The sequence below is a fragment of the Antechinus flavipes genome, chromosome 2, assembly GCF_016432865.1.
Source record: "Antechinus flavipes isolate AdamAnt ecotype Samford, QLD, Australia chromosome 2, AdamAnt_v2, whole genome shotgun sequence".
In the NCBI taxonomy this organism is placed as follows: Eukaryota; Metazoa; Chordata; class Mammalia; order Dasyuromorphia; family Dasyuridae; genus Antechinus; species Antechinus flavipes.
The window spans coordinates 141,772,222-141,785,544 of NC_067399.1; the positions used below are offsets into that span (position 1 = coordinate 141,772,222).

General features: G+C 44.4%; 2 protein-coding genes across 3 annotated transcripts in view; both read left to right on the forward strand.

The window, feature by feature from the left end:
- Nucleotides 1-647: 647 nt before the first annotated feature.
- Nucleotides 648-3,859, forward strand: SFTPC (surfactant protein C). The gene is made up of 6 exons (XM_051982939.1): nucleotides 648-729; nucleotides 1,806-1,964; nucleotides 2,389-2,511; nucleotides 2,883-2,993; nucleotides 3,084-3,231; nucleotides 3,660-3,859. The coding sequence occupies exons 1-5, from the start codon at nucleotides 679-681 to the stop codon at nucleotides 3,219-3,221; spliced, it is 582 nt and encodes a 193-aa protein (XP_051838899.1). The 5' UTR covers nucleotides 648-678; the 3' UTR covers nucleotides 3,222-3,231; nucleotides 3,660-3,859.
- Nucleotides 3,860-4,394: 535 nt separating this feature from the next.
- Nucleotides 4,395-13,323, forward strand: part of BMP1 (bone morphogenetic protein 1) — a 55,966-nt gene continuing 47,037 nt past the window's right edge. Inside the window, exon 1 of one of the 2 annotated variants that reach the window (XM_051975692.1) lies at nucleotides 4,395-5,471. In XM_051975692.1, coding sequence (XP_051831652.1) covers nucleotides 5,282-5,471 — 190 coding nt within the window. In that variant the 5' untranslated portion in view covers nucleotides 4,395-5,281. The remainder of the gene's footprint in view (nucleotides 5,472-13,323) is intronic. The other variant, XM_051975691.1, reaches the window with a different exon arrangement.

Consider the following 13,323-nt stretch of genomic DNA (forward strand, 5'->3'; position numbering starts at 1 on the left):
TGTGACTCCAAATTCAGGATTTGTTCCATGACACCTGGGTGCCTTCCTTACTAAGGAACAACTCAATAGATTGGGGGGAGGGAGAGTAGGGAGTAGGCATAATGGAGAGAGTCTGACCTATGTGGTGAACTTGGCACTTGGCTGAAATCTTTAGAACCAAGGATAGCACTCCTGCACTAGTGGTGCTTGTGGGTCCTACTTTCCTTAGAGATTCTGTTTCTAGTGCTGAGCCCCTGCAAGTTTGTGTGGTAGAACAGGGGAAACTCTGAAAATCCAGCTGTGCCAGGGATCTTGTTGCCCAAGGCTCCCAACACTGGAAGAATAGGGCAGTACCCCAAGGACTGAAAAATAGGTAGTTGCCAACAGGAAGGGTAGAAACAACCCACACCTATGATGGTTGTCTTAAGGCCAACTTAAGGCCAAGTTTACTCAGCTTGAAGCTAATTCTAGTTTGCTGTGCCCAGGAGGGCTTTTGAGAAATGAGAGCCCTTAGGAACTCAAACTGAATTATCAGCGCTTTAATTCTGAAGAGTCAGGAACAAACAAGCTTCAAAGCTAAGGGCTTGGCTTGGATTCTGAAATGCAGGGGCATTTCATGACCCCCATTGTCTAATGTAATATATAAGATCCCTGGACCAGGAGGCTGAGGGTTTGAGGACGGGAAGAGGCTGAAGTAACATGGATGTGGGCACCAAAGAGATCTTGATGGAGAATGCACTGCCACCACCGGTAAGAGGAAGTTTGGGAAGGATGAGAAAGGGCCCCCTGCTAGGAAGCTATGATACAATGGGACTATGGGCATTCATAAACCTATACCCTGGACTAAGGCATTTCATGGACATTTATTGCCCCTAGAAGCTTGGCACACATGTTGACCTGGAGCAGCCAAAGGTGGGGATATAGGAATGATAGTCAATTCCTGTGTCTTCCTTGAAGCCCTTCCCTGATTACTATCTCTTGTAGATTTCTCCTTCCCTTCAACTCTTTTATTAATTCCTAACTGGGACAATCATTGGTACCATTGCATGTTGTGTTATCTCTGTTTGTCTGTTTGCCTGCCTGTCTGTCTCTCTGTCTCTCTCTGTCTCTGTCTCTCTCTCTGTTTCTCTCTCTCTCTCTCTCTCTCTCTCTCTCTCTCTCTCTCTCTCTCTCTGTGTGTGTGTGTGTGTGTGTGTGTGTGTGTGTGTATTTTCAGTTGGATTCCTTGACAACAGAGATTCTGCTTTCTACCTCCTTTTATTCTTTTCAGGACCTAGCAGTACAGTGAATAGCAGGAATGTGATAAAATCTTGATGACTTGTTGCTCAATACCCAGGAGAAGTCTTTAGGAATCTGTTTATATAGTGTAAAAGAATGGGTGACATCAGAGATAGGAATAGGATGGCAAAAAAAAAAAAAATCAAAAATAAAGAAAAGGATAGAAAAGGAAAGGAAAGGAAAAAGAGAGACATTAAGGGATCTTTTGTAAAAATGAAGAATAAAGAATGGAAAGAAAATCAGAAAGAAGCACAGACAAGCAGGATAGCTTTAAAACATACTTTAAAAGAAAGCAAGCTGTTGATAACAGCTATCTGTGGTTTTGTTGGCAATCTTGAATTTTTTTCCATTGTATATATGGAAATGCTTATTTTTATTTGATATTTTAAAGTTCAAAATAAAAGTAATTTTTTTAAGAAAAAAAAAAGAATGGATATCTTTGTTAACTGACATAAGGAATCAAGTGGCAGTAAGGGTAGGGCAGGGAGTCATCTAGTCACGTACTTTGGCTTTGACCGTAATTTCCCTGGGCCCTCTCCCCATAACAGGACTATTCAGCTGCCTCTCAAGGCCGACTTAGAATACCCTGCTGCCCTCTGAACATCAAGCGGCTGCTCATCATCGTGGTGGTCGTGGTTTTGGTAGTGGTTGTGGTGCTGGGGGCTCTGCTCATGGGACTACATATGAGTCAAAAGCACACAGAGATGGTGAGGAGGTGCCAGAGAGATGGGCAGCTTGGGAGTGGGCTGGTAGGATGGGCAGGGAACAGTGAAATTTGATTTGGGATGATGTGGGGTGGTCCCTGTGAGCAGAAGATCGTGGGGCTATTGAGAAGGTTGAGCATGGAAGGCATGGCGGAATAGGTGCAAAGCAGGAGCAGAAAGAATAGACATAATAGACCTAACTTTTGCCCTTTATCAAGACAGCTTGATCTGATTAAAAAGTAGCAGAATTGGCACCTTCACACTCTCACCACATAAGCCCAAATGCTCTCCTCAGTTCATTCTGGCTGAGTAGCACTGCCCATACACCAGCCAAAGGCTACACTTTGAATAGAACCCTGAAAGAATAAGAAAGGAAAGCCCACATGAAATGAGAAGACACGGCAGAACTAACAGTCCAATTTTCTAGATCCTGGAGATGAGCATTGGGGGGCCGGATGTCCAGCAGCGCCTGGCCCTCAGCAGGCATGAGGGAACCATCTCTACCTTCTCCATTGGGTCTTCTGGCACTGTGGTGTATGATTACTATCGGGTATGCAAAAGATGATCTAGGACTGGTGTTAGGTGGGGGGTAAGGGTGGGGCAAGTCAATCACCAGATTGGCTGGAAGGTGGGGTTCACTATCTCTCTCAAGCATGTTTGGGATTTAGTTTAGGTGCAAACATGCCTGAACACCAGCCTCCACCCTTGTTCCTTCCTCCATACTTCATTCTATAATGGTCACCTGATCCTGAGTTTTTAGCTCCCAAAAGACCAGCAGGCTCCAATGCTGATCCTCACAGTCCACTAGATGGAGACTGATACTCTGAACCCTCAAAGGATCAGGATCCAAGGCTTGTTGAGAGCTAGGTTGTAGAAGAGGAAGAAATTTTCTTCAGTCCAGTTTTTTCTTTTCATACTCAGCTTCTGATTGCATATAAACCTGCCCCGGGTGCCACCTGTTACATCACTCAAATGACTCCAGAGGATATCCCTAGCCTAGATGTCATCACTCGAAAATTTCAGAGTCACCTGGTGAGTGGTGCTCCCCATTTCCATTGCATACTCAAGTATTTTTAGCTGATGTCAATCATATTCCACCCTTGGGGAAATGTCTTTTTTTAGGCTAAACCTTCTTTGCCCACTGCTAACCTGAATCAGGAGGAGGATACCCCTGCCAGCTCAGAGTCCCAGGTGGACCAGGCTTTCTTGGGCACTACTATGAAAGTCCTTTGTGGCAAAGTTCCTCTACACTACATTTAGGGACTATCTGGTGAGCAAGGGGATAGAGGCAAGATTCTTGGAGGGTACTGCTAAATTGAACCAAGGGAATTGTGGAAAACATGACATTATGTCTGTGTCTGCCAAAGGGCACTGAACTCAGATGAACTATGGGTAGAAGTGGAGGGGGTGGAGGAGGCAGATTATGCTCAGGAAAGCCCAGAAGTGAGAATGGGGATGAAGAGGAGAGCTGAGGTTCTCATTTTCTCCCCTTCCTCTGGAGAGGAACCTTACAAGTCTTTAAGTCTAGCTCCCTCATATTACAAATAAGGAAACTGAGGCACAGAGAGATTAAATAAATTTCTGACAATAACATAGCAGGTAAAAACCTGGAACTAGGTCCAAGTCCAGAGTTTTGTATGGTGCCGGCTGGCTTTCTGGTAACTTTGTCCCATGGTAACTAGGATATTTGCTTTCTAGGTTCTGGGCTGCCAAGAGAGCAGAAGAGATCCTGCATGGTTCCTGAGTTTGAAGAAGGTTATAGTTTAAAAGGAGTAGAAAAGGAGGGGGTTAGGAAAGGGGTGGGGGGGAGGAGGTTGAAGGGAAGAAGTGTGTTTGCTGGATGCAGGTACTTCTGTTACAAAAATAATAAAATTACTTTATGAGCTCTTTAAAAAAAACTTTTCTGTAAAACCTTGAGTGTGTTCCTTCCTGTCTGTCAGTCCACTACATCTCCCCGACCAGGGTCTCGGGGACTTATGGAGTAATGAATAGCGTTCTAAGGTAGGGCTGGGAAAGACGGTTGGCAGATAGGGGAGAACAGAAAGCTCCTCCCTCCGCTTTGTAGAACGTGACTCCTTGTCCCGGACACGAGTGGGGAAGTAGCTGAGATTTGAGGAGCGATCAGCGAGGCTGTAGCGCCCTCCCATGGCTATTTCAGAAACGTCCTTTTTCCGTGAAAAAAAGACAAGTTTAGAAGAAACAGAGAAAGAAAGAGAAAGAAACCAAGAGGGACCGAAGAGAGAAAAAGAGAAAGAGACACAGAGAGACATATATACAGAAAGGAAGTGAGGGAGGGAAGAGACAAGGAGACTAGGGAAGTCTCTCTCTCTCTCTCTCTCTCTCTCTCTCTCTCTCTCTCTCTCACACACACACACACACACACACACACACACACACACACACACACACAGAAAGACAGAGGGCAGAGAAAAGGGGCAGCGGGACAGAAGAAAAAAGAGGAAGTGAAAGAGGTAGAAAGAAAGGAAAGAGAAGAGGAGTTTCTGCAGGGACTGTGGCTGGAGGTGGAGGTGGTGGTGGGGCGCTTCTTTTTCTGTGACAAAATCTTAGGACTCCTTGGCACCCTAGGGACACCCTATGGAGAAACTCAACCATTAGGAGGCACTCCCCTGAAGCTTCCACCCCACAAGTGAACTCCGTACCGGGGCCACATCGCACTGTTTTTTTCTCTAGCACCCGCGCCCCACGCGTGTCCCTTGGTGCCCGGAGCTCCCTGTTCTCCCAGGCCTGCGCGGGTGGAGCCAGCAGTAGCAGCAACTGCAGCAGTGGTGGTGGCGGCGGCAGCGGCCAGAACCCCCACCCCCCACGCGTGGAGGGGGCCCCCTCCCGTTCCTCGGCGGGAGGGACCGCGACCGCCCGCGGGCCGGCTAGCTGCTTCCCCGCCTCCGGCTGGCCCCATTCCCGGGGCTGAGCACAGTCCGGGCCCCGAGGGGGGCTGAGCTCCGAGCGAAAACACGCCCTCCGGCGAGCTCATTTCCCTAAAAGAAAAAAAAAAAGAGGAAAAAAAAGAGGGGGGGAGGAAGAGAGGGAGAGAAAAGCAAGAGCCGGAGAGGGAGAGAGAAGGGGGAGAGAAATTGAGAAAGGGGGTGGACGGGAAGAGAGGGAGGAGGAGAGGAGGGGAAGAGATAGGAGAGGAGGGAGAGAGGGAGGGGTAGAGAGCCGGAGAAAGAGAGGGAGAAAGAGAGAGAGAGAGAGAGAAAGAAAAAAAAAGCCCTCCCTTCTCCTTCCATTCCTCCTCTTCCCCTCCTTCCTTCTCTGCTCTCTCGGGCTCGGCCCCGGCCCGTAGTCGCATCCCCGCCAGCATGCCGGGCTCAGCCGCTCGCCCGTCCCTGCTGCTGCTGCTGCTGCAGCTGCCGCTGCCGCTGCTGTCCTTACTGCTGCTGCTGCTGTCCCCGCACCCGGCCCGGGCTCTGGATTTGGCCGATTACACCTATGACCTGGGTGACGAGGAGGATCCGGAGCCCCTGAACTACAAAGACCCTTGCAAAGCCGGTAAGTGTCCCCCACCACTACCACCAGGGTGGGGAGGGCAGGCCTGGAGCTGGGGGGGGGGGGTGAGCAATGAAGGTTGGGAGGGGGCTAGTATGGGAGAGGAGGCAAGAAGATCCCTGCCACGCCACGGGGTCTACTAGGGGTTCGAGTTGGGGGAGGACAGTCCAGTGTGGGAAGCCGAGCCTGCCTGGTTGGCAATGCAGCGGGGAACAAAAGAGAGAGGGAGAGAGGGAGGGGGAAGTTTGGGGGACTTCTAGGACAGAAGTTTTGCTGCTGCCACCGCTGCCTGTTGCTGCTGCCTGCTGCTATTTCTCTGATTCCAGGAGAGGATTCCTAGGGAAATCTCCCAGGATCCGGGAAGGCAGCTGCTGGGCAGTCCGTTTTCCAATCCACTGGAAATTTTTTTTGGCCACACTTGTGTATGTGTGTGTGTTCGACCCTGTGCAATTTTTCCTTTCTTTCCACTCCTCCCCTCACCCCCCATCTCCTCTTCTGGAGCTGTAGAAGTTTTCCAGTCTATCCCTGATGGTCCTTGGGATTGCCTGACTACTAGTGGAAAGGAGAGGTGGGGAAATCCCTATGGGCCTAATCGGGACAGGCCTCTGACCCAAGGGGGAGAGGATAGGTTTTTTTTTTTTTTTCCTTATGAATGATGAGATTTCAGCTTCTCTTGTTGCCTGGGATTCTTTGGGTGGTTGTAAGCCCCCACCATGCTTGGGGAGACTGGTTAATCAGCTGTCAAAATCAATGAACACAACCCAGAGAGGGAATTAACCTTTCCCCACATGCCAGGAGGAGGCTCACTGGCACCCCCACGCCTAAGGCCAAGTTGGTGGTGGAGAAAGGGAGGACACAAAGAGAAGTGGAATCTTAAATATCCACTTTCCTACTCCACCAGAGCAGGAGGTTAATTAGTAGAGGTCAGGGTCTTGGGTCTGTGTGATGAGGTGTGTATATAAGAGTGTGCAGCCTCACTGTGGCTCATTGGAGAGTGTGTTTAACCCTACCCTGTAAAGGGTCCTGCCTTAGGAAGGTCTAGGTGGTCAGGCCACAGGGCCATTTGTGTTATAGGAAGTCCTAGAACAGGGTTGCCTGGGGACAAGGAGCCACATAAAGTATAGAGATAGCTGGGCTTTGTAGTTCAGGTCAGATCTCTCCAAAGAAGTTGGGGGTCGGGGAAGAGAATAAAAAGATGGAGTGGAGAGGAAGAAGAATTCTCAGGGCTGATGGGGAAGCCTTCTGGGGTAAGCCTGGCCCCCTAATATTGTGAACCACTAGCTCTTATAGAAAAAGTCCTCCTTCTAATGACTTCTTCCAATCTCTCCAATTCACTGAGGTCACTGTCAGGTTTCTTGGTAGAGAGGGACCACTGCAGGGACAGAATTTTCCCTACTCATCAATACCCACATCTGCCTTCAGTTCTGAACCAGAATCCTTTATTGACTTCAGTTCAACAATTCAGGAGACAATTAACAAATACTTTCTAAGTACAAAGCATTGTGCTCAGTGGTGGGGGATCCAGAATATCTGTTTATTTGGATGGTCAGTTGGTTGGTTGGTATGGTTTTTTAAAGGGCATAGCATGAGTTCTAGAGGACTTTAAGAGGGGCTCAGATAGTGACTCCCTTAGTATTCTTCCTAACTTCTATCCTCTGTATGTTACTCCTCAAAAAAACTTTAGCAGCTTCCCATTGTCTTATTTAAAAAAAGTATAAAGTGCTGATCAATCTGCCTTTTTCTCTAGCACCCTTAATTCCCTTCCTTTATTCTATGCCATGGTCAGACTGGCTATATCTTCAGTCCTCATTCTCATTCAGGACTTTCTTTCCCCTTGCCCATTAGAAGTTTATTGCCTGTAGGCATTTTTCATTCTTTGTACTTATATTGCCAATGGCCTCAAATGGTATCTGGCATTTAGGAGGTGTTTAATAACCGCCTGTTGATTGATTGATTTGCTCACACTGTACCCTGCATCTGGAATAGATTTCCTACTTCTCCAATTTCAGTCAGTTAACTGACACCACCCTCACCCCCACCCCCAACTGAACAGCCAACTTAGGTGCCTCCTCCATGAAGATTTCCCTGATCTCTCCCTCTTCTTTGACTTCTTCTCCCCCCACCCATCAAGTAAAAGTGGTTGCTCAAATTTCTCTTTGTGTGGATTTCTCCTTTACCCTTTATTCTTTGTGCTCATATTTTCTTCTAACTATAAGCACCTTGAGAATTGAGCTTGTGTCCTAATTCTATTAATAATCACAGTGCCTGGTGCAGAATAGGTGACAAATGTAATAATGTTTGTTGAATAAAAAAGAAATTTGAGAAGGATAAAATTGCTTATAGCACTTATAATTTATGTTGCTATATTTCAGTCCTTTCTTCTCTATACTTGCTGGGAAGAGAGACAGATAGAGGATGGTTGTCTGGTGAAAAGAGAGTTCTTGTCCCCTAAGTCAAGGTCCAGGTGTCCCCAAAGGAGTTTGTGTACTCTTTCTTTGAATAAATGGACATTTCCTGTGCATCTATTATGAACAGGGCTGATGGAACCACAAACTCTGGCAACTTACTGAAAATGTGTTATATGGGGTGTTCTGCCATCATACAGTTTATTAGTCTAGAAGAGGGAGACAAGACATACATGTATAAAATGTAATTACTAATATAGCTAATATATAAGTGCCATATAAATGGCAGAAAATTTATGATAGGAGAGTCTGTGATCTTTAGAGAAATTCAGTTCTCACTTTCCTTATCTGTAAAATGAAGGGGTTGAAATCAATGATTTCTAAGGTCCTTTCCAACTCTAAATGTGGGAGCAGGGAGAAAAAGCATTTATTAACCACCTATTATGAGTCAGACATGATGCTAAGCACCTTATGAATATAATCTATTTGTCTATTTCTAATAGAAATTGTTTCTTTTCTCTCTGACTCTTCCATTTGAAGAGTTGCAGTGGGGATAGACTTAAGTCCCCAAGCTCCACTGGTAAGGGACTGAATAGGAGTGGTGATAATAGTAATGGGTACTTGCTCAGGAGAAAGTCCAAACTGATAGCAAAATTAAGCTGCTGAGACTGAGGGGATAACCCCCATGCTCCAGAGATGATGTGGTTATAGGGGATAGCAATCTCTGGGTCAGTGACAAAGCAAACTGCAGGTCAAACTGGGCAAGTTGTTCTTACCCACCTATGTGGCCATTTCCAAAAACAAATTTCCAATCCCCTCTCTACACACACACACACACACACACACACACACACACACACACACACACACACTGATGGTTTCAGCAGCCACCTAGGCTCCCATGTTGGCAAAAACTTTGACTCCTCTCTCCTTTCCCTCTCTTATCAAATCAGGTACCAAGTTTTGTCAGTTCTACCTCCAAATATCTCTTATATCTGTTTGATTGTCTGTATCTCTATTGCCATCAATTTGGGGTAGGTCATCATTACCAATGACCTAACCACCTCCACTCTCTCTTGCTTTCCAGATTCATGCTTCACATGTTGTCAGTCATTTTTCTTCTATACAGAGCTGATAGTAATATTTCTCTGCTCAAAATTCTTCATAGCCTTCCTATTGCCCATAGAAAAGAGCATTGGATTGGTCAGAGGACCTGGCTTCACATTCTGGCTCTGCTATGTATGTGTGGATTCTGTGAATTCATTTCTAGCTTCTTCTGAGCATATGTGATCTCTCCCAGTTCTGAATACCCAGACTTTTTTGTACGCCGCTCACATTGTGCAGTCATTTGTACTAGACTTTTGGGATGTGGATGTGTATATATATGCATGTTTGTATATGTGTGTATACATAATACGTACATACATATATACACATACACACATATAATTCCCCTACTAGATTGTGAACCCCATGAGGTTAGGAACCAAGTCAGGAGCCAAATATTGTCTCTAATGCCCAGAAGAGTGTTCTGCACATTTTGTTTTTGCTCAGTCATTTTCAATTGGGTCCAAGTCTTCTACCACATTTGGGGTTTCCTTGGCAAAAATACTGAAATGATTTGCCATTTCCTTCTCCAGCTGGTTTTATAGGTGAGGAAACTGAGACAAAGAATTATGTGATTTGCGCAGGGAGAAGCCAGATTTGAACCCAGAAAGATGAATTTTCCTGACTTTGGGTCAGGTACTCTATCCCCTGTGCCACCTAATTGTCCATTCTACACATACTCATGACTGACCAGGTGGCTCAGTGACTAAGGAAGAGACCTAATATAGGATGTTACTCAAATCATCCAGAATGTCTATGTAGGAGTTCTGTCTACCAGTTCACACCTAGGTGTTCTCATATGGTACTATACTCTCTAAAACCATATTTTTCTTTCCTTTGCCCACTTTTCTTTCATACTTCTACCCTCTAGCCCTCCTGTGTTCCTGTTGTTTCTATACCCCAAGGGCTAAGGATTGCTTGGACATACCCAAGATCTAACTACTTTTTCTGGCTGACTCTTCAAGTGCCATACCATCTCTACAACAAAGTCCAAATTCTTGACCTTGAAATAGCTTGAGGTAATGGTGATAGATAGGTGCCTCTGTTTCCTAGAGACGGAATTTGTCTCTGTTCAATTCTACTCCCTCCTCCCGCTTTGTACATAGCTTAGACAAGTTTGCAGTCTAGGAGAGTTGACAACCCTATCAATAAAATGGAAATGTCCTTATGATTGGGTTGTCCTGGGGATAATCAGACACTATTCACTCCACCATTACCACCACCCCCATTCCCACCCCACCCCTGCAACTGCTGTTAACCATCAAGACAGCTTTGAGAGAGATCAAGAGATCCCCTAAATGGAATTCATTAGCATTTTTGCTCCCTTTGGGGAGGATTCTGGAATGTTGAAGGATGATTAAGAGATCATATATTGAGAGCTGAAAAGAACCTTAGAGATCATTTATTGAGTCCAACACCTATATTTTATTTTATTTTATATTTTATTATCATAGGTTTTACATCATCTACATTCCCCCTATATGTTTATTCCTCTCTTTTCTTCCCATCCCTTATAACAAATAATTTTTAAAATAAAAAAGAGGAGAAAAATCAGCCCCCCAAAATTAAGATATCAAAAAAGTCTGAGGCAATAATGTGATATTCAACAACTCTTCAAAAGAACAGGGCAGAGTATTCTCTTGTGTATCTTTTTGGGAGGCTGAATGTGTTCATTATCATCTTGCAACATTATTTCAATTGTTTTGTGGTGGTTTTCCTTCCATTTATGTTGTTGTAGTCATTGAGTATATTGTTTTCCTGACTTGCTTCTCTTTGTATCACTTCATCCTTCTTTCCATGTTTTTCTGTACTCATCATGTTCATTGTTTCTTAGATTCTAAACCATAGTCTTCCATTACAGTCACATACCACAATTTGTTTATGCTTCCCAGTTGAAGGGAATCGATTTTATTTCTTATTTGCTACCACAAATAAGGCTGCTATAAATATTATGGTATATATGGGACCTTTCTTTTTTATTAGTGACCTTCTTGATATATATACTCTCTGTGTAATCTTTCAGAGTATATAAACTTTTGAATGACTTTATTTACATAACTCCAAACTGCTTTTTAGAATGATTGCATCCATTCACATATCCTGTGTCTGTTTTTCCACAATCTTTCTAACATTTAAATATTCCCTACTTTTTCATCTTTGTCATCTTTGCTATTTTTTTCCAACTTCCCTCTCCTCCTGCACCCTTATTTTACAGATAAGGAAACTAAGGTCCACCAATTAAGGCTTTTATCACATAGGTAGTAAGTGGCAAAGACACAATTAAAATCCAGATCTTCTGCCTCCAAATCTAGCTTCCTTCCCACTCAGCAACTTTACCTTCTCTGCTTTATATTTTGTTTATAGTCTGAATATTTCCCTTCTTCCTGGCTATTTCCCCAAGTAGATTTTAGGGAAATAGTAGAATAAAGTCTTGCCTCCTTGACTCACATTCCCTTCGGGCCCTAAAGCCCATGGTTCTTACCCACATCTGACTTTTTTGGCTGGAATGATGAGGGAAACTGTGGGCAATGGGGAAGGGGGAGATGTAAGTTAAATAGGATGGAATACTAGTTAGACAGCCTATTTCTGTGCCTGCTCCTCCACTAGAAGCTGAATCTTAGAGATTGGGATGAAAACATCCTACATGTAGACTCTGGGGAACCATCTCAAGGAGAAAATGAGCAGAAGAGAAAGGATGGTGGGAGAGTTTTGGAGCCAAGTGAGAAAACTCTGTTTGCCTCTTATCTCCCACATTTCACATCAGCTGTTTGGTACAGGTCTCTTGCCACAGTTAGCACCTTGGAAGACTTGAGAGAATGTAGAGATATTTATTGCCAAGGAATAGGGTATGTAGCTGCAATAGTCAAGAACATAACTTTACTCTCACCATCTCTCAAAATCTATAATAACATTATAAACTCATGACATGTTAGGTCTAGAATGGACTTTATAGAGCAGTCCAACAGATTTGGACTCAGTTTACCGATAGGGAAACCAAGGTTTAGAATAAAGAAATATCCAGAATTTGGCTCTCCTTGTGGTCAGTCTAGAGCTCAAGTGTTTTTTCTGCCTTTTCCATTATGTCCACTTTAATTAGTAAATTAAGACATGTTTGGTCCCCAGGAAATTATGGAGGGAGGTGGTTTACTGGGCCCTGCAGGCTTTACTCCCAGACACATTAAATGACTCACCTCCCACCCACTCACGGCTCACTCCTTTGTTCAATTCTTTTTCTTTGGGGCCCCAGGGGTGAAAGAAAAGCTGAGGACTGTTCTAGATCTGATGTAGAAAGAGCTGGACACAGTTGATACCTGACCAGTACCTCTGGGACCAGGGGCAGGTATGCTTGGTGGGAGGGGTCTTAAAAATCCATTATCCCAATATTGAGTAACTCAAAATTATACCCCTAATTCCATCCCTTCAGCCCCGACCCGAGGTAGGGAGCAGGTAATAGAGCCAAGAGAACAACATTGTCCCTTTATGGGCATTCCCTAGCAAGGGCAGCCCTATCCTCAGGAGATTATCCTTGCCCTCACTCCTAATCTCATTTCCAATTTTAGGTTTTAAATACTTGATTTGAAAGGGTAAAATAAGTGTGATTTCTCATCAGACCATTCTGCTACAGAGGAAAAGGCATCCACTTTGAATCAATCAGAATTTGCTGGTGTGGTTCCCTCCTTCTCCTTCTCCCAATCATTCAGTCAATTAATCAACAAGCATTTATTAAGCACTCCTTTAATGCCAGATACAGTCCTAGGTGCTAGAAATACAAAAACAGAAAAGGAACAGTTCCTATTCTCAAGAATATTCTATGGGGTGGAGGAGACACAATTTGTCAGTATATTAGTATAGGTGGTAAGTAGCTAGATGGTTTGGTGGATAGAGCTCAAGTCCCATAGTCAGGAAGATCTGGGTTGAAATTTGGCCTCAGACATTAGCTGTGTGACCCTAGGCAAGTCATTTAATCTTTCAGCCTAATCTACTAGAGAAGGAAATGGAAACCAAGCCGGTATCTTTGTCAGGAAAACCTCACAGGGGATCACTAAGGGTCAGACATGACTGAACAACAGCTAGACTTGTAATTTCCCTGGTAGAGAGAACCTCAGGTAGAAAAACTCCCTTTACAACACGCCTGGCACCTTTTCTGCAAATTATCTTATTTAAAGAGTTGCCTGAAACATTGAAAAGTGACCTGCTCAGGATCACTCCACCTGTATGTGTCAGAGGTAAAGCTTCTTCATGCTTGGCTCTCTTATCATCTATGCCATGTTATTTGTTTATTTATTTATTTGTTTTTATTATTATTATAGCTTTTTATTTACGAGATATATGCATGGGTAATT

Excerpts from the sequence above, each read along its gene's own strand:
- SFTPC (XM_051982939.1), top strand. The coding sequence starts at position 679 with ATGGATGTGGGCACCAAAGAGATCTTGATGGAGAATGCACTGCCACCA. Across the intron at positions 730-1,805 it reads AGAATGCACTGCCACCACCG|GACTATTCAGCTGCCTCTCA; the intron begins GTAAGAGGAAGT and ends TCCCCATAACAG. Across the intron at positions 2,512-2,882 it reads TGGTGTATGATTACTATCGG|CTTCTGATTGCATATAAACC; the intron begins GTATGCAAAAGA and ends TTTCATACTCAG.